The following is an 18,323-nucleotide window of genomic DNA, read 5'->3' as shown; positions in this document are numbered from 1 at the left end:
AAGATATACGATATGTTATTTCTGCTCCATTAATTTTCTATAACTGGTTCTGTTCAGGATACCTGACGTGACTGACAGAATGTAACCTGAGAGCAGTGTTGGATGAGTTACTTGGAAAGTGTAGCGAGCTAAGCTGCCAGTTACTCTACATTAAATGAAGCTTCGCCACACTGAAGCTACCCACAGAAAACTATAGCAAGCTAAGCTACACCAACATGCCAAAAGGAGTTTACTACATCAGAAGCTACTTTTTTTTTTAAGTCAGTGCTACTCAGTGATCAATATCAGTCAGTCAAAAAGATACGAAATGTTCAGTTCAACTGTTTATCAAACAATAACCCGCGATTGTTACTCTCACCGCTCCAATACCAGTTAGGCAACAATAAAAAACAAAACAAAACAAAACAAAAAAAAAACATGTGCTCCACATTGTAACAAAATGGAGGTATCAAGAGTGTGTGGATGTTCCTTTGTGTTTGTTTATGTGTGCATGAGTCTGTGTGAGACAGATATCGATCTATTTCTATGGAATCACGTTTCACCCACTGCATATATCACTTGAGGACGAAGTGGCCAGGCTGGACCCTGACAACACAAGGGGAGCTTTTCGAAATTTGGATCGGGATGACGGTTTCTCTTTGGTCAGAAAATATCCTTTCCTACATCAAAAACTCATTGAGCAGCTGCACGAGCAGGGACTCCTGTGTCGTACTCCAGGAAGATCTTGTTCATCGGGAGGTTTGGGAATGCACTGGCAAGGTTGCTTTCCGTCGATTGCAAGGCGCTGTCCCCTGCATTCAGAACTGTTGTTCTCAGCGATGGAAGTATCCAGTTACTTCACCACTGTCATCACTTGGGTCCTCGCCACCTGTCTGCATGTGATCATCTGGAGATTGTGTTTGTAGCAGGTTAACTTCTGGTTTCAGGTTTGACAAAACATCTTTCCGCTGAGGATGTAGGCCAATCTGAACACAGGGTGAGCTGCAGAGGAAATGAGAAACCTGCCATCTTGAAAAATGTATCCAAACCTCTGATCTAACCCATTGATGAGGGCATCTGCCAGTGGGTTACAGGGATGTAGGCTGGTCTCACGCTTCATCTGCTCCATCTTCTCAAGGAGAATCGAGATTGTTGGCACCAACACTCCTGCGTAGCCCATTATATCAGACTGTCATAAGCCAAGGGCCTTGGCCAGGGGCGCCCTATCCAAAAAGATGGACAGAAAAAAGAAAAGGAAAAATTATTATTGAAAAGTAAAAGTAATCATTATTATTATGATTTTAATAATCCTTCTGATAGTATTAGTAGTTTAACGTTCAGATAATAACCTGGGACACTACTACACTATGTAGTTGCATTGATATTCAGACAGATACATGGTTTACAGCAAATGAACACCAGTTAACTTGAGTACATATGAAAATAAAGGAAACATTTAGCTGAACATTCTCCTGTATAAAGGTGAGTTCTGCCACTTTGAACACAGGTTTCCTGGAGGTCTTGTTCTTCAGTCAGGATACAGGTATTCAAGCCCTCCATGGTAAGTGGAGTTCAACCTTGTTGGACTTGGAACTATCAGCTGGCACCCTAGCTGGTCTTTTTTGATATCTGAAGCTTGTGTGCTCCTGTATTGCTTCTTCCACAGTGCCTGGCATTGCCAATCCTTGATCTTGATATTTTTTAAAGGGCTCCGACTGGGTTAAAGCTCAATGTCTGTTGTGGCAACCGGGTTGAGGGTGTGGCAGGCACATTGCTGATGAGGTGGAGAACTGTAGTCTTCTTCGGTTTCATTTCTGTGACAGTTATGAAGACAGGGTGTCCCTCTTCCTCCTAAAAATCTTCTCTGTCTTGACAGTTCTTTGAACTTCTGCAAAGACACCGATAGCCTTCACAAATTTTGAACCATTATCTGTGGTTGTAACGGTCACCTTGTCTTTAATGTTGAATTTTCTGTGTACGTCTTCCAATGTCTCACCCAAAACATCGTACGTGTGGCTTCCTATGATCCTGCAACAGGCTGATGTCCCAAGGCAGATGCTTAAGGTTTATTGATTTATCCAGTGGATAGTCACTCCAAGGAAGCTTCTGTTGTTTGATGACCATACATCAGTTCTGATACATACGTGGTTCTGTTTGGACAAAGTCTTAGTGTGTCTTTCATTGATAAATACTCATCCTCAGCATTCTTCCCAATGTTCTCCTTGACATCAAAGTCTGCAGGGCAAAATATCTCTCAATAAATCCCTGGACTCTGGTTTCTCCAAAGTATGAAGTGGATGCAACCCTTGAATGAAGAAGTTAAGGATCAACTTGTCGAATTGGTCTTGGATTACGGTGGGAGTACCATGCCTGAAATACTGTGCTACACTGCCTTGTGTGAGGGGAACAGGGTGTTCCTCCTCATTCTGGGCTGTGCTCTTCTTTTTGGCATGCTCACGTTCCTTTTCCATGTAGGCCATTTTAATTGGGTGGAATGGGGAATTGGGGAAAAAGAAATAAAATTCTACAATTTTGAATATCGTACTATTCAAGTATCAATATACATTTAAGTCTAACATCCATGGATACTCATGCACTCTACTGCCATATCAATATCCACCTGATGTGCACTACTGTACAGTGCACTATACTGTAGTGTATTTACATTTTTTAACAGTGTATACCACTCAGCCGACAGTATATTGTGGTAATGGGTATATCTCTAGTCTCTATTCTACTTTTAGTTATTCTCTTAATTTTTTATATTTAAGGAAAAAAATGTAGCTAGCTAATAGTTGGCAGTTGACAAGTTGCTACTGATTAGCTTGGTTGGAGATGGTCGTGTTTGCTTATTCAGGAAATACCTGAACATGTATTCTTAAATTAGTGTTGGATGTCTTGGAAGTTGAGAGCGGCTTTTTCTTGGGTTTGCACAGTTAGTGCCTGAACACGTAATGTTTCGCCGGTGTTTCAGTTAAAGTCATGTGTTTGGTCAAGGTATGGCCATGGCGACACCTTCTGGATCAATTCCTCTCCGTCCTCGGCGTTGCATGATCCCTCTGCCATGTTCCCCTGAAGTAAAGTCCAGCTGGTGTGTCTGTATTCCCTTACTGCCCTGTCATAGCCCAAGGATTGATACGTGATGTCAGTGTCATATGGAAATGCTTCTGTGGCTACGAATATCTACTATGTGCTGTAATCATGTACTGATCCTTAGTTTTATTTCAGACCACAGCAGAAAGATGTGCTGTGCCTGAGCTTCAGAAATGCTTGGGAAAATGTAGCTTGTGTGGCTGCTACCAAACTACTTGATCAATAAAAGCTATTTGATAGAGAAAACAGCGACGTTACCACCAAGCTACTGAGAAATGTAGTTGAACAAGTAACGCCACTACTTGTAGTGACGCTACTGCCCATCACTGCCTGAGAGGACAGAATTCCCATCAAGTCCATTCAGGATGGACTGATTATCTTTAGCTCAGATCTGCATTTGATCACACTTGAACTTTTAGATTCAAATTGACCTGCTGAATTTGAGCAATTTGAACATAGATTGAACATAGACAGATCCACCATTTTCTTCTGTTACAAGACTAATTTTACATACTTTCGTTTTCCCTAAACTTATTCTTCTCATTATGTTAATATACTTTCTGTACTGAGCGATACTATGGAGATCTAATCACCCTGTACAGTGGCTATGTTATAAGTAACTCTTGAATCTGACTGGTGATGGTTTGTCCACAACTTGTGGTCCATTAAAAAGACACCGCATCCTGTCACAGTCATCTCACTGTCACCATGGTAACCTGCTGGCGCTGCAACAAAGCTAAGTGAATTCACTGACTTTGTCCTTCCTTTTTTTTCTGTCCTCTTAGGAGAATATGATCCTTTAGCTCAAGTGGAGACATGAAACACAAAAATTGCTAAAATATGAATGAAGTTTGGAGAGTGACAGTGATCTTTTAAACAAATACACAGTGTTCATGTTGACAGCTGTGTTTATTATTTTTCTCGTTCTGAACATGATCAGTATTTTCTGTTATAAACAGACGAGGACTCGGTCTGACCGATACCGGTAAAAGTTTTAACATCTGTAAGTCTCTTCCTGATTGGATGGGCTCTTCTCTCCTTCTTCACTGGCTCAACGGATTCTCCAACTCTCCCTTCTCCAAACATTTCAACCTATGGCAACAAAAACCAGGTCCTGCAGGTTTAGATTCAGTCCAGATTCTAATGGTCTAAACAGATATATACAGTCTAGAAGGATATAAACAAGCTTCAAACAATCCAAACAGGTCTAAACCAGATCCTGACAATCTGAACAGGCCTAAACAAGATCCTGAAGGCTTAAACAGGTTTAAGCCATCTCAGACCAGATTCTGTCTAAACAGACTTAAACCAGATCCTGACAGTCTGAACAGGCTTTAACTACATCACTACAGTCCATACTGTCAGAATCTGGATTAAGTTTGTGTAAACAGGTCTAAACCATAACCTGAATGTCTGAACACAAACTAAGCTAAGTCGTGACAGTCTAAAACAGCTTTTAAACTAAAATGTGACAGTCTGAACAGGTCTAACACAGATCCTAACAAAACAGGAGGGTCAAATGTCAGACTGACCTCTGCAAGTGTTCATCACAGAAGGAGCCCAGTTGCTGGATCTCACACTGGAAAAAACTCTGGAAGATAAAGAGGGACAGAACCAGAGAGAGAGAGTTAGGGTTAAATATCCTTTTACCGTCAGGATATTTTCCTGACATCTGCTGCAAAGGGCTCATTTCCCCCATTTACAATAGTAGTGGGGACAAATCAGACCTGAGTATGCATCTGTGGCATCTCTGTCAGCAGTTGTCCGGGTAAATTAATCTGTAGTGTTCTAAATAAAAGAATACTACATTTCCCGGATGAACTCTCCATCTTCAGTAAAAATCAAATTGACCTCCTCCCGAAACACCGCACCACCGACCATGTATATACCCTTCACGCTTTAAGTAACAAACGTGCTCACCAAACATAAAATGGTAAGATATTTGCATGTTTTATTCATTTCAAAAAAGCTTTCGACTCCATTTGGCAGAAGGACTCTATTACAACTTTTTAATCAAAATCTTAAGATTATTCTGGAATTTTAATTTTTTTATTTCAGAATATCGCAGCTTTTTTTCTCCTGAGCTATTAAGACATATTCCTTGAAATAACAAAACTTCTTTTCTCGAAATGTTAAGATGTCTAAACAACGTGTCAGAATTTTTTAGTTTGCCAACTTGTCGATGTGTCGGGTGATGCTGACCAATAGTAGTTCATGAACAAACTGACGACCGCTACAGAACCCAAACATCTGTCTGTTCTTTCATTTCTACGACTTTTTACACAATTTAAAGTGCGACAGCAGTAAAACAGTAGCATTATTGTAGCATCTCTCAGTACCAGGATCTGTGTGTTTATGTTGTTCAGGTTTGTTGAGTTTTCTTCCAGTTGGCTCAGCTGATCAGTGACGCTGTTTTCAAACCTCTGCAGCAGCAATAACCTACAATTACAAAACACAGAATCACAAATGTTGTTGTGTAGCGGACACGCAGACAGTCTCGCGTTGTTCCATGGAACATCTGAACTCATAAAAACCAAGGGTCTCCCAGTTTACGCCTGAGATTTATCAGCTGTTCATTAGGAGGACTTCCTGTTCTTAAAGTAGAACTGAAAGTAAAATCCATTTTTGTATCGAGATGAATGTGTATCTGTTTAATATTTGTTGTGACTTTGTGGTCATGTTTGTTCGTACCGAAAAGCGGACATTTAAAATACATCTTTTTGCAGTGCTGGCATCGTCTGCATTGCTGTTGTCTGGTCAAAAGTTAGAGTTCGTACATTACCCCATAACGTCACAGTTACTCTGTGACTTCGTACGTTACTTCGTGACTCTGCATTTCATATTATGACTCCATAGCAGTTCTGTGAGTCTGTACGTTACTTCTCGACTCTATATTTCTTTGTACATCAAACAAATGAGTCAGTACGTTTATGTGTCTTTGTATGTAATGTTGCGACTTCGTACATTACATTGACTTTGCAATTTTGTATATTACCTGTATCTATGTTATGGTACCTGTGTTGATGGACAGGTGTGTTGGGGTGGATGGTACCTGTGTTGATGGACAGGTGTGTTGGGGTGGATGGTACCTGTGTTGATGGACAGGTGTGTTGGGGTGGACGGTACCTGTGTTGATGGACAGCTGTGAGCAGTGATGAGACGTGTTGCTGACACTCTTTTAGAGACAGAAGAACTTCATTTTCAACCTTCTGCCAGCAGCCCTGAAAACAGCGTACTTTATTAAATGATGCCAATAATCAGAACCACTAATCAATAACTGTTTAACTGTGTGGTTACTTACAGTGAAGTGCTGTTCTAGTTGTGTTTTGAAGGTTTTGAAGGCAGCTGTGATGCATGAAGTCAGATCTGACTCTGGCTCCTCTCCTGACTTATTCACAGGCCCCTCCCCCTTGACACATGGCCCCGCGTCTTTGTCAAATAGCCCCTCCTCTTCCACCGATGGTCCCGCCCCCTCAGGTGAGCACTCTGAGACCAGGTGAGCAGCAGATTCAGTTCACTGAAGCACATTCACATGAACGTTAACACTGAAAGGAAATAAAAACAAAAGATTCAAAGATAAATTACCTCTTACTGGTAAGTTAGACTCCTCCCCTTCTGGCTGAGGCTCCACCCTCCTCTTCTGGGCTGGGGCGCCCTCAGTTTGGTCTGACAGGTAGCCTTCACACAGACAGACAAAACAGTTTGAGATAAGACCAGCATCAGTTTTGAAAACAAACAAACAATAGTTTGACCACAGATAAACTGAGGAAGCCCTGCCTTTGTGACGTCGTTGTTAATGGAAAATCATTTCCGTCAGAGTTTTTACTTATTAACAATTTATTTGATTTATTTAATGTTTCTTTTTCTTGGGACATATTGTATGTGTAGAATGGTCTGATGTCTGCCTTCAAAATACACAAAACAAAGAAAACACAAACAAGACTGCATAGAATACAAAACGAGTTCATACAACCGAAACACAAACACCAATTTAGGAAAAGCGTCTGTCATAATAAGTCTTTTCTGTAAAATAACACATTAACTCAGAATTACATCCTTTATATACAAATTAATTAAAAATACATCTTTTAAAATGGTCCTTTTAGGCAAATTTTGAAATGATATCTCAACTTTTTAACTTAAATGGCTCACTTAAGTTTTGCCATTCCTAGTGATTTTTTTCTTGCTCTGGCAGGAATGGATTTTCCCATTTCTGAGTCTCCGCATCCATGACTGCGAGCCAATGTTTTCAAAAAGTCTGTCTTTCCGATATACTGTCAGAATGACATCTTTTATATAAACACGGCATCTATTCAAGTCAAATCTGGCTTTTTAAAAAGCAAGTCATGCTCTGATAAATCCTTCTCTAAAAGCTGAGATGATGATATTTTTAGTCAGAATTATATTCTTTAAAATCAAACGTGTAATTCAAGGCAGAAAACTAAAGTCATTGATTTAGCCTCATAATTCTGACTTAAATTTATGCGTTAAGTTAAAATTGTCCTTGTCAGTTGTGAGCATTTTATAAATTTTGTCTGATGAGTAATTGTGTTTTTATCATTTCAAACTTTTCCACGGCAAGTGTTTCCTACAGTTCTGTGTGAGGGGTGTTATGACTGTGGTCACAGTTAAAAATCATGGAGCAAAGAAACAATCGTCATCCAAAATGGAAGAAACTGACGAAAAGTAAACGAGTGCCGCTTTTGACAGAAATAGGGGAATGACGATGCCATAGAGAGTTTGATTAGTCCAACAAGGAAGATCGCCAGAGTGATAAAAGATGGATTTCTTACAAATATAAATAATAAATGTAAATAAAGAGATCAATGAGAAATCAAAGAAAAGTTAAAGACCCGATTCTGCAGCGGCTCTCTTCCTGTCACTGCCGAAGACTTCCTGAAACAACAGAAGAAATCAGGTGAGAAACAGGGAACAGGTGATATTTTCATGGGGGAATAAAAGAAGAAATGTACCTGTCGTAAAGGAGGGCCGCTTCCTCCAAACTCCACTGTGTGTTCCTGTGAGATCTCTAGCTCCGCCCCCACAGGAACACCTGTGAGAGACAGGTTCAAAACAACAAGTCCAGACTTCACCTGCAGACAGAACATCAGAGTCAAACCAGACCTTGTTTGGAATTATATTCATGGTCAACCCGTCCTCTGCATGGTTCATGGTTAGTGGCAGAGTTCACTGGATCCAGAAAACCTTCAAACGCTGCAGCTTGTACTCCAATGTGACTGTCATCAAACTGTTTGTTTGATGTGTCTGAAGCCAGACTCACCGTTCACTGTCCTACAGCTGGATCACAGCTGGATTCACTTACTGCTAATGCTACCGCAACATGTCCTAATGGTGCTTCACCACATTAAAACACTTCACCTGGCTTTTATTGTGAAACAGTCATAGGAAACAGACGATTGACAAGAAGCAAGACCCCCAGACTGAAAGAGATGAAAAAAGGCAACAAACGAGTCTCTGTGTGGTGGTTTTGAGTCTTTAAATCAGATGGAGGTTGTTATTGTTATAGTCCATTATTATTGGAGGTTTTACAATATAAACACCCTGAGTTTGGCTGCTCTGTACCCGAGTCCATGCAGGTCTGCCGTTTACAGACTGGTTACAGTCTGCAGAGATGTCTACATGGACGCCGAAAGTAGAAATTTGTGTTGACAAACCAGCAAATTGTCCTACCTGAGTCGTAAGTCGGAGTCGAGTGTCTGATCTGATCAAACAGATACTCTGATCTGCTTTTTCCTGGAGTCTGGGGGAAAAAAAAGACGGGTGAAAATGATTCTTTAGCTGCTCATCGTTAATATTTCTAAACACCCCGTTGTCTTTATTTATCTCAGCTGCTGTTTTCAGTGTAATCACCTTTGTTACAGAGGAGTCATCCTCACTGCTCGGAGACGACAGAGGCAAAACTAGACAACAAACACACACAGAAACAAACATCAAGATAACGTTTGGATATTATTGTTTTTGTTCCAACAAACTTCGATTCTGAAATTAGATTTAAATGTAGAATGTAAACAATTAATTTATTCTCATTTAGGCTGAAATGATCAAATAAATCATCTTCATTACCGCCGCTGAGGAAGTTATGTTTTCGCCCGTGTCCGTTTGTCTGTCGGCAGGATTACGCAAAAACTACTGAACCAATTTGCACTGAACTTGGTGGAGGGATGGACCTGGGACCAGGGAAGAACCTGTTACATTCTGGGACAGATCCGGATCATTTACTATGAATTTGAACTTTTTTTCTCCAAAGTCTGGTGTATGTTGCTTGACACTGTCAAACACTTTGGTCTGTGCTCTCTGAGTGCCATTCTGGTTTACCAATGTTTAAAGCCATTAAATACTGAGTCCACAGTGACTGTAATGATCCAAAGAGTCCAGCAGGTGGAGCTTTTCAGATCCACTTCATGTACATTTTAATTGGAAAGAAAACACCAGCTACAGTACAGGTTTATTTAAACATCTACAGCTGCACTTTAATCTGCTACAAGAGAAGAAATGACATTTTAAATGTACAAAATTAATGAATAAACTGAAGAATCAGCTAAATTAAACATGAAACATGAAATCAAAGAATCTGATGTTATTTTTGTCTAAATGTTGGATTTCTTCTTTTGTCAGTCTTGTAAATGTAAAATGTGTTCTGTTTCTCTCTCACACACACTAAACTTATTCATACATTTTAGTGCATTTTATTCAAACATCCCTCAGACTCTGGATCAGTCTGTAGATCTGTAAATGTGCATCTCATTTAAACTTTTTAAACTGAATTTTACACAAAAACACTGCATATTTCAATCTCTCCTACAGGAATAATGATCATTTATATACTGTTAATTTTATTCATTTTTTTAAAGTACCAGAATTTTATTCCCTCTGTCTTCCTTTATAATGTAGGATTATAGTGACTTTCTTTGAAAAGCCATTTTGGGGCTATTGATCCTGGTGATATTAGTTTCTTGGAAAAAAAAATCTCCACTAATCCGATTCATCGATCACAGTTTTTACCACCAGACAAATTAACTCTACTCGGGCATAACTGTGGGATTTGTGAAATTTTCTTTTGGTTTTATATTTGTTGGCATGTGGAGGATGAAATATGAAGTATGGGTAAATGAAAGAGAAAAAAAGATGTTTTTTCATTTAAATTAAAGATAGTCTGATGTTATTACAACATCTAAAAGTGAGAGAAGATTTAAAGATGAGAGACAGACTCACTCTTCAGCTGACTCTTGCTCTGCGGTTTCTTCCTGCTGTAGGACCTACCATCGTGTCTGTTAGCAGAGGGGGGGGCCTGGACGGTACCACCTGTGTCTTTAACACCAGGGGAGCTATTCACTTTCTGAAAGGAAAAAAACGAAGTTATTGGTCGTTACGTACATTTTCTGAACGTGACTCTGAAGTTAGTGTTTCTGAGTCAAAGGTCGTGTTTGTCTCATGTTTCTTCTGCTTCTTCTTCCACCAAAGACGATAACAAGTGGTTATCAATATCCAATCGATACTGAGATATTGGCTCCATATCAATAGGGATTGTTGGCTGATGTCAAACATCTTCTTAACAACTGATACTTTCTTCTTTTATCGTGAGATGACACCAGATTCCTGTATTTATGTGGGTTTTATTTATTTTATGGAGAATTTACTGTTTAATGTGAACATTTATTTTATGTTTTCAACAAGAATTCCTGTTTTCTATCCTATTTTATCCTGTCAAGTTTCTGCTTTTGAATGAATAAATAAATATATCATCATCACCACAACAACAGATCTACAGACAGGTGTGCAGACAGACAGGTACCATGAAGACTCTCCCAGCAGCCTCCTCCAGCTCTCTCTGATGTTCACAGTTGAAGCTCAGCTCCACTGTCTGACCTCTGCTGTTGTGGTGCATGATGGGAGTATTCAGCTGGACGCTGAGGACAGTCTCTGCCCCAGTGCAACCTGAGAACACACACACAGTGGCTGTCACTGACAAACTGATCCAGAGTCAGCCATTAAAAAAAAAAAAACCTGTCCAGGTGTTGATGAGGATTAAGAGTCAAATAGAACAACAGGTTTATTCTTGATGAAAGTGACTGACCGTCGTCTTTGACCTGGAGACTGTAGTGATCCACGTCCTCTTTCAGCAGGTGGATGGACCCCCACAGGAAACCCTTGAATGAACACACAGACACACACACAATGCTAAAAACACACAACACACAGCATACGGAAAACTGTTCGGCCAACTGTAGTATAGTGTAGTACAGTGTTGTACATTTTGATACTGTGCGGTGCAGTGCGCTACAGTTAGGTACCTGAGGTTCATCAATGAAGAAGCTCACACATCCTGAGCCGACGTTAAAATCAATCCAGAACTCGTCCAATTTGTCATCTTTTGGTCGAAACAGCTGCAGAAGAAGAAAACATGAAGTGAACATGTGACATCTGGTTTGTATCCACGGGGTAAAATGTTTTACCTGAGTGGAGTCCAGAAATGCTTTTACACAGGGGAAGGTGTAGACCCTGATAGAGAGAATGCGGGGAAAAATAACCCGATTAAACAGTTCTCAGACCAGTTCTGTTTTTATTAAAGTTTAATGAAGTTTATCACCTTCTCTGGTCACCATGGTTACAGTTAACAAAGTTCAGGAAACGTCTGCAGTCCTGGAGAGAGAGACAAGTGCAGACACAGACAGGTGTAGAGACAGACAGGCCTTCAGACAAACCGGGGTAGTGACAAGTCTCCAGACAGACAGACAGGTGTACGGATAGACAGGTGAGTCACTCACCACCTCAAAGTCTCCGTCCTTGATGTTGCAGAAGGCATTGCTGATGTCAAAGCTGGAGAACCAGTGATTGGCTCTCTGCCGTCGGTCCTTCCTGGGCGTCAGACGACACAGAGCCTCTGATAGGCTGACCTGCAGCTCGTAGTCTCAACAACAACGACAACGGTCAGAACTACAAACATGGACACCTGGATGAGACAGCAGCTTCTGGTTTCTGTTTGTCTGCCTGACGGGTATTTTCCGCTTCATTTCCTCCTTTAATCTAACTCATGGCGTTCCTCAGGGCCTTATTCCGGGCCCTGGTGTTTTCTCGCTTTACATACCTCCTCTTGGTCACATTAGCATTAACCGTTCATTTTTTTAAATTTCTATGCAGATCACAGTTATATCTTCATTTAACCCCACTGATAACAGTTGTAATATATATAGTTGTTATATATTTTTATACAATATATTTTAACAGGACTGAGTCTGTGAATGTGACATGGAAAGATGGGGGCACATGCTGTTAACACAGAAACTCACCTCCAACTGTCAGAACTGCTGCTGCCACCTGCAATCTGTCAGACAGGTAGACAGACAGGTAACCAGTCAGACCGATTGGTAGACAGTTGGAGAGACAGTTTGATGGTACAGTCAGCACTGAGTTAAGAAATGTGGTTTTTATAGACGACAAGATGAGACCAGAAACGAGATTCTGACAAAAATATTCAAATATCCACAGTTTGTAAACTTTCACATTAAAAACACATTTATGCTGAAGTCTGTGTCTGGAATCAGAATGTTTCTGTTGTGTACTACAGTATTTGGTTCTGGTTCTGGTCGTTCTGGATCAGTCTCCGCTGCTCTCGGCTCAGAGACTCCAGGATGCTGTTAAAGGTTCTGATGGCCTGAAAAAAAAAGACAACATTCAACTAACAGCAGAAAAGTTCTTGATGCTAGGACACATCACAGACCAGGACAGACCAGCAGAGAGCATTAAGTAAATGAGGTGTTTTTGGTCGTTTCCATTGTTACCTCCAGTCTCAGTGGAAAGTGGATCGCTGGTTCCAAAGCAAACTGAGCCAACTGAAGAAGAACCACAGACAGCTGGCTGACTGAGAGAGAGACCGGTAGACAGATAGGTGAGTGTAAAGACCAACATGTAATACAAACTGAATAAATTCTGACTGGACATGAAAAACATAAAATGTAGGAACAGACCTGGGAGAGAAGCCTGAACCAGCAGCTGACAGGCATACAGGCAGACAGACAGGCAGAGAAAGAGACAGAGACAGGGAGACGGACAGTTTCAGATTCAACAAAGTTGCAGAACAAAATAAAAGCAAAATCTGCATATTATCAAAAATCAAGAGAGAAATCTACAAAAGTAGAACTTTGCAGTAACTCACGCACATACAGTCTCCTAACCAGGGGACACGGTTGCGCTTGTGATTGAGGATCTCATCAGAATAGAGTAACGTTGTGAGGACGGGTTCGTGTCTTATCTGCTGCGTCAAAAACAAGGTCTATTCGCTTTCTGTCTAAATGACTTTTTAATAAGTAAGAGTATCTCTGCCTGACCTCCAAACCCCTGCATCTCCTCGCAGGTCAGGACCTTTCTGCAGCTCTAATAAATGTGGGTTTGATTGGACTGATTTCCTGCTCCGAGACACTTGATAAAGGCCTGAATGGTTCAGTCTCGTCTGAAACAACAGCAACATCAGCACAACGTTGGCTGGAGAAGAGTATCGTCCCTGGATTCATCATCTCGGTGATCCTGTTCACCTCAGAGATAAGGACACTTGTCCAGACAGAAAAACTGGTGTATAGAGACTCTCTGACCAAACCTGGTCTTCAGCAGCCCCCATCGGGGCTTTTATGGATGACCTGATGGTGACAACAACTTCAGCGCCCCTCCAGGGTCTTGAGACTCATTACCAGGGCACAGGACCCATGAAGTCCAAGTCTATGGTCTTGAGTACTCCACGTGACCAGTGAGGAGCAGGAGGTGTGGCTGGCAGAGGGGGGAACAGGTCAGGGCTGCCGAGGAAATCCAAGACCTGATCTGTAAACATGGATTCCTGTAGCATCTCTTGTGGCCAATGCTGGTTTACCAGAACCCAATGGCCACATTATGAGGACTTCAAGAGAAAGTTTGCCAGTTTGAGCGTAAGGTCCTTCCTTAGTTCTGAATGACCACCGGTGGCTTTCAAACCAGTCATTTACTAAAACCCGTTTTACCATTAAAAGTTGAGAAACTGCTCTGCGAGTAAAAGCTTCAGTGGAAACTTCTGTTGCTAGGAAACATCTGTAGCGCCTTCCAATCAAGCGCAAGCAGCTATGTAAACAGAAAGTAACTGTAGCATCACAAGCTATGTACAAAAGATCATTTTTAAATGTGTTTTATTTATGACTGTATAGATGTTAAAGTCTGATTCAGAGCAGGAAGCATTCACACAGTTCCGAGTGAGTGGGTAACCTAATTATTTACTCATTTAGCCAAATGTTATTTTCATATTGTTTCGTACTATGATGTATGTGGTTTTATTTTGTGAAATAAGATTAACAACATGTGTGTTTATCAAACAGAACTGATCCAGTTTCAGGTCTGATATGTCGTGGTTTAGACATTAGCAGCACCTCTCCGGAACCAAGGTTTGGTCAGAGAGTGACGATACGTTTGGTTCCCACGTCACAGTCACAGGTCCTACAAACACAAACCAAGTCTTAAACCAGGAGGAGACAGGGTAAAAGCTTTGAAACAGATGCCTCTTTTTCCTTTTATTCTGTGTCCACCACATCGTCCGCCACCCAGGACACCGTCACACGTATCGGCTGAAAGGGCAGGCAAGTACCAGCCCACGTAATAAACCCTCTGCAGGTCCATGAACGCCAAGCTGGACATGGACCGGTTTCCCCAAGATACCTTAGACTGGTCTGTAGTGTTCGTCCAGGCGGAGCCAAGGATGACGTGAGCAATGTCTGCCCATAAGATGGGCTGCTGAGACTTCACCTGTCCGTCCCTGTGCAGAGCTCACTGAGATGTGGAGGGATACCTGTTGACCACAAACCCTGCTGTCTGATCCACATCAGGTCCCTGTGGGGCCGTTGTAATTCACAGTACAGTCATGTGACCGAACCTTACCTAGATGGGCTGGACGGTGAGTCCTGATGGGCTGAAAGACTGAGCTGACCTGTACGGTGGTCAGGTGACATGAACAAGGAACATGTGACTAAAACAGCTGGAGACTTAATTCCCAGCATGTTCCTCACCAGGAAGTAGTCATAGAACTCCTCAGTCAGGCTCAGCAAGGGGGCAGAGCTTTTGTGGAAGTCAGAGGTCAGCAGGTCACGGACAGCTTCAAACCACAACACCAACTACAAGAACAAACAACAACAACAACAAAACAAACAACACCTACACATTAAACAAAGAATAAACAACAATAAACAACAACATCTACACAGTGAAGAAGCAAATAATAAAAAAAACAAAACAATGAGCAACAACACCTACACATTAAACAAAGAATAAACAACAAAACCTAAACAACAAATAAAGAATTAAAAACTCCTACATGGTAAACAAAGAGTAAACAATATCAAATAGATAACAGACAATAAACAACACCTACACAGTAACCAATAAACAACCAACAATGAACAAACATTGTGTATTGTTGTTTGTTACTAGACAGTGTTTTACTGATTACAAAGGACATAGAATAGATTATCACTAGTATAGTACAACTAGATTACAGATTACTTTACTAGATTATTACATATTAAAAATGAAAAGATTACAGATTACTTTTGCAGGCAGTCCGTGGTTTATGAGCGTCTGAAGGTCGTCTCTGTTCTCTGACAGAATCTCTAAAGACTTCAACACAACCAGGACTCTGCTGAAAGCAGATCCACACAGATCCTGTAGAGAGGGAAACAAAAACAACAACCACACAGGGTTCTCATTCACAGATGGTAAAACAGGCCCACACCCATTTCCATGGTGACCGCCCTACCCTGTTACCTTGGTGACCAGCTGGTCCAGTCTGGTGAGGGTGGTGCTGGTCAGTCCTTCATAGTGAAGCAGAGAAACCAGATGAGACGAGTCTCCACGGAGCAAACAGTCCTCCATCTGGACCTGAAACTGACACACACACACACACACACACACACACACACACACACACACACACACACACAGAGTATGTTCACACAGAAACAAACACACACACGTAAACAAAAAGCCGTCACATTTTTTCCTCTTTTTTGTTTAATAAACTGATCATTAATTATGTCTGAACTTTTATTTTGAAACTATCATGACATTGCATGTCATCATTGTCTTCAAAATAACTCTTATGACAACATCATGAATCCTGATGAGTAATTTGTACCAAATGTCCTCTTATCCTTAAACCCCAGTGCACCAAACTTCATTCAACTTTAGAGCGATTTAAGACTCAGTTTGTTTTGACTGGAAAATGTCAGAATAAGACACAGAGGCCTCAGAGGGCGACTGCTCTACTTGGATTTCCTTCCTTCCTCTCTCTCTCAGCACATAAACACATCATATAAATACAATACAAAAATGCGTAGCCCAAAACCCAGAATAAAAATTTAAAAAATAATATAAGTTATGAAAATAAATCTTCAAATGTTTAATCTGTTGGATATAATAAACTGATTAGCACACTGTCAATTAACAAACTTAATCTCCTGCACTTTCATTTCCTTTGCTGCATTTAGATAAACATAATTACAGTATTCACTGTTTGAACTGAAGACGTTTAATGAAGAAGCTGTTTTTCTCTGTTGGATTAAAAAATTCTCATTATAAACACGTTAAATTATGTTTTTATCTGGACCTTAACAGCAGGAGGCATTTCATTTTGGTGAGTGACTTCCTGCAGATAGACGCCAGGGGGCGCTGCAGTCTGCATTGCGTGACAGAGGGGTGTGGTGGACAAAAATCACAGAAACAGCTGCGGAGGCCGAGAGGACCCAGCTGTTTAACACATTTTAGAAACTGTTCAGACCAACAGATTAAATCCAAACGATGCCATTTATTTAATTTTTATAACATAATAAACACATGTCGGATTTAATGCAGATGATTTACACCTACTGTGTTGGGAACTTTAACGGTACAGACTGAGATAATGTTAAACACATTTAAAAAAAAAAAAAAAAAAAAACATCCTTAAATGATGTGAACTGACCTCACATTTAATTCACTCACGTTATTTTCTGAGGAATAACTTCAGCAGAAAAAAAGGGTTGTTTTCCGTTTTCTGATACAAAATTAAAATAAATCAGTAAATGTTTCCTCTGAGCCGGATAAACCGAGTTTAATATTTACCATCGTGTCTCTTCTCTTATGTCGATGAGTCTGGAGCTCGCACAGATGCCGCCAATTAACTCATCAGAGCGGAGAGAAAATAGTGCCAACAGCAGCGGAGGGTTATCAGCGTTATTTAACTTCATCAAACCGCAGGAAATAACTTTAATCGGTCAAACAACATCTCGTTCTCCGTTTTACTGAGGGTTTTTAAGATGACATATAAATGCAGTTTGTTCTGACAACATAGCCTCAGTTTTCCCAGCTGACTTTAATGCATCATATAATTCACAATAACCGATAAAGTATCAATAAGAAACAGTTGAATCTGACACATGAACTGTCTGTATATCATTAAAACAGTCGGAGGACATAAAGAAATAGTGTCTTCATTCATTTCATTCATTTTTTAACCAGCCACCAAGCAAACTCAGTTGAATTTTCTGACAGTTTTACAAATTACACTTCTTTTGTTTTGTCCATGTTAGTTCAAATGTTGTTTCAAACTGCCTTCTCCACCGTCAGGTATGAGGACGAGACTACATGCCTTTTATCTACTTTTCTGGTCTATTCAGCTAAATATTTGAGGTTATTTGGTGTAAATAATCCGACTCTCTCACACTAAATAGAAGATCCAATGAGCCTGTGCAGGTTGGATGGTTAAACACACCTTACATCATACACCCTGTCAGCCCGCTGGTCTGGAAATGAATGTGGTGACTTCTTAATAAACATCCGACTCCAAATATCCATTTAAAATAATGTGTGGTTGTGAAGGGGTGATAAATAAAGTGTGACTGTTTGTAATTTCTTTAAATACTCAGAAAATTGTATAGAGTTTGGTCGGAGGCCGTCATCCATAGGGGATAGACCAGAGACCTGTACTACGAAGCGGGATCTGGGGTTTGCGAGGTAACTTCAGGTTCAACCCCCGGTGGTTCCCTTCCTACCGGGGCACATCGCCATGGTAACTCATGAGAACAGCAAACCCCTTTGTCTGTCCCTGAGGATTCTTATATGAGCGACCCTGATCGGTGCAGAGGGACCAGCTCCTCAGCAGGACTGGACCCCTGTGTAGGAGCCTGGTCCCCCCCCACGTCTTCTTCATCTCATTTTTTCCCTGTCATCGTGGTTTCGGCTACAGA

General features: G+C 40.8%; 1 protein-coding gene across 8 annotated transcripts; it reads right to left on the bottom strand.

The window, feature by feature from the left end:
• Positions 1-3,970: 3,970 nt before the first annotated feature.
• On the bottom strand, positions 3,971-17,300 carry sycp2l (synaptonemal complex protein 2-like). Of its 8 annotated transcripts, XM_040127555.1 has the most exons (26): positions 17,200-17,258; positions 17,080-17,098; positions 15,865-15,984; positions 15,649-15,762; positions 15,111-15,215; positions 13,059-13,083; positions 12,873-12,952; positions 12,657-12,745; positions 12,381-12,415; positions 11,859-12,001; positions 11,681-11,733; positions 11,547-11,592; positions 11,385-11,477; positions 11,168-11,240; positions 10,886-11,028; positions 10,306-10,429; positions 8,944-8,993; positions 8,764-8,833; positions 8,046-8,125; positions 7,926-7,968; positions 6,658-6,750; positions 6,374-6,558; positions 6,199-6,293; positions 5,412-5,511; positions 4,605-4,663; positions 3,971-4,164 (listed from the first exon to the last, which is right to left on the bottom strand). In XM_040127555.1, the coding sequence occupies exons 3-26, from the start codon at positions 15,970-15,972 to the stop codon at positions 4,116-4,118; spliced, it is 2,055 nt and encodes a 684-aa protein (XP_039983489.1). In that variant the 5' UTR covers positions 15,973-15,984; positions 17,080-17,098; positions 17,200-17,258; the 3' UTR covers positions 3,971-4,115. The 8 variants fall into 8 exon arrangements, with proteins under 8 accessions (XP_039983489.1, XP_039983491.1, XP_039983485.1 ...); XM_040127557.1 differs by lacking the exon at positions 17,080-17,098 and having other exon boundaries at positions 3,971-4,186; positions 17,200-17,300; XM_040127551.1 differs by lacking the exon at positions 17,080-17,098 and having other exon boundaries at positions 17,200-17,300.
• Between the last annotated feature and the right edge of the window lie 1,023 nt (positions 17,301-18,323).

Source organism: Xiphias gladius, chromosome 5 (assembly GCF_016859285.1).
Source record: "Xiphias gladius isolate SHS-SW01 ecotype Sanya breed wild chromosome 5, ASM1685928v1, whole genome shotgun sequence".
Lineage (NCBI taxonomy): Eukaryota > Metazoa > Chordata > Actinopteri > Istiophoriformes > Xiphiidae > Xiphias > Xiphias gladius.
This window is presented reverse-complemented; position numbering and strand designations above follow the sequence as displayed.

What these genes read in the sequence shown, in the direction of transcription:
- sycp2l (XM_040127551.1), bottom strand. An exon ending in TGGACCAGCTGGTCACCAAG is followed by an intron (nt 15,763 to 15,864) that starts GTAACAGGGTAG and finishes CCCTCTCTACAG; the next exon opens with GATCTGTGTGGATCTGCTTT. An exon ending in GAGCAAGAGTCAGCTGAAGA is followed by an intron (nt 8,994 to 10,305) that starts GTGAGTCTGTCT and finishes TTTGTTGTCTAG; the next exon opens with TTTTGCCTCTGTCGTCTCCG.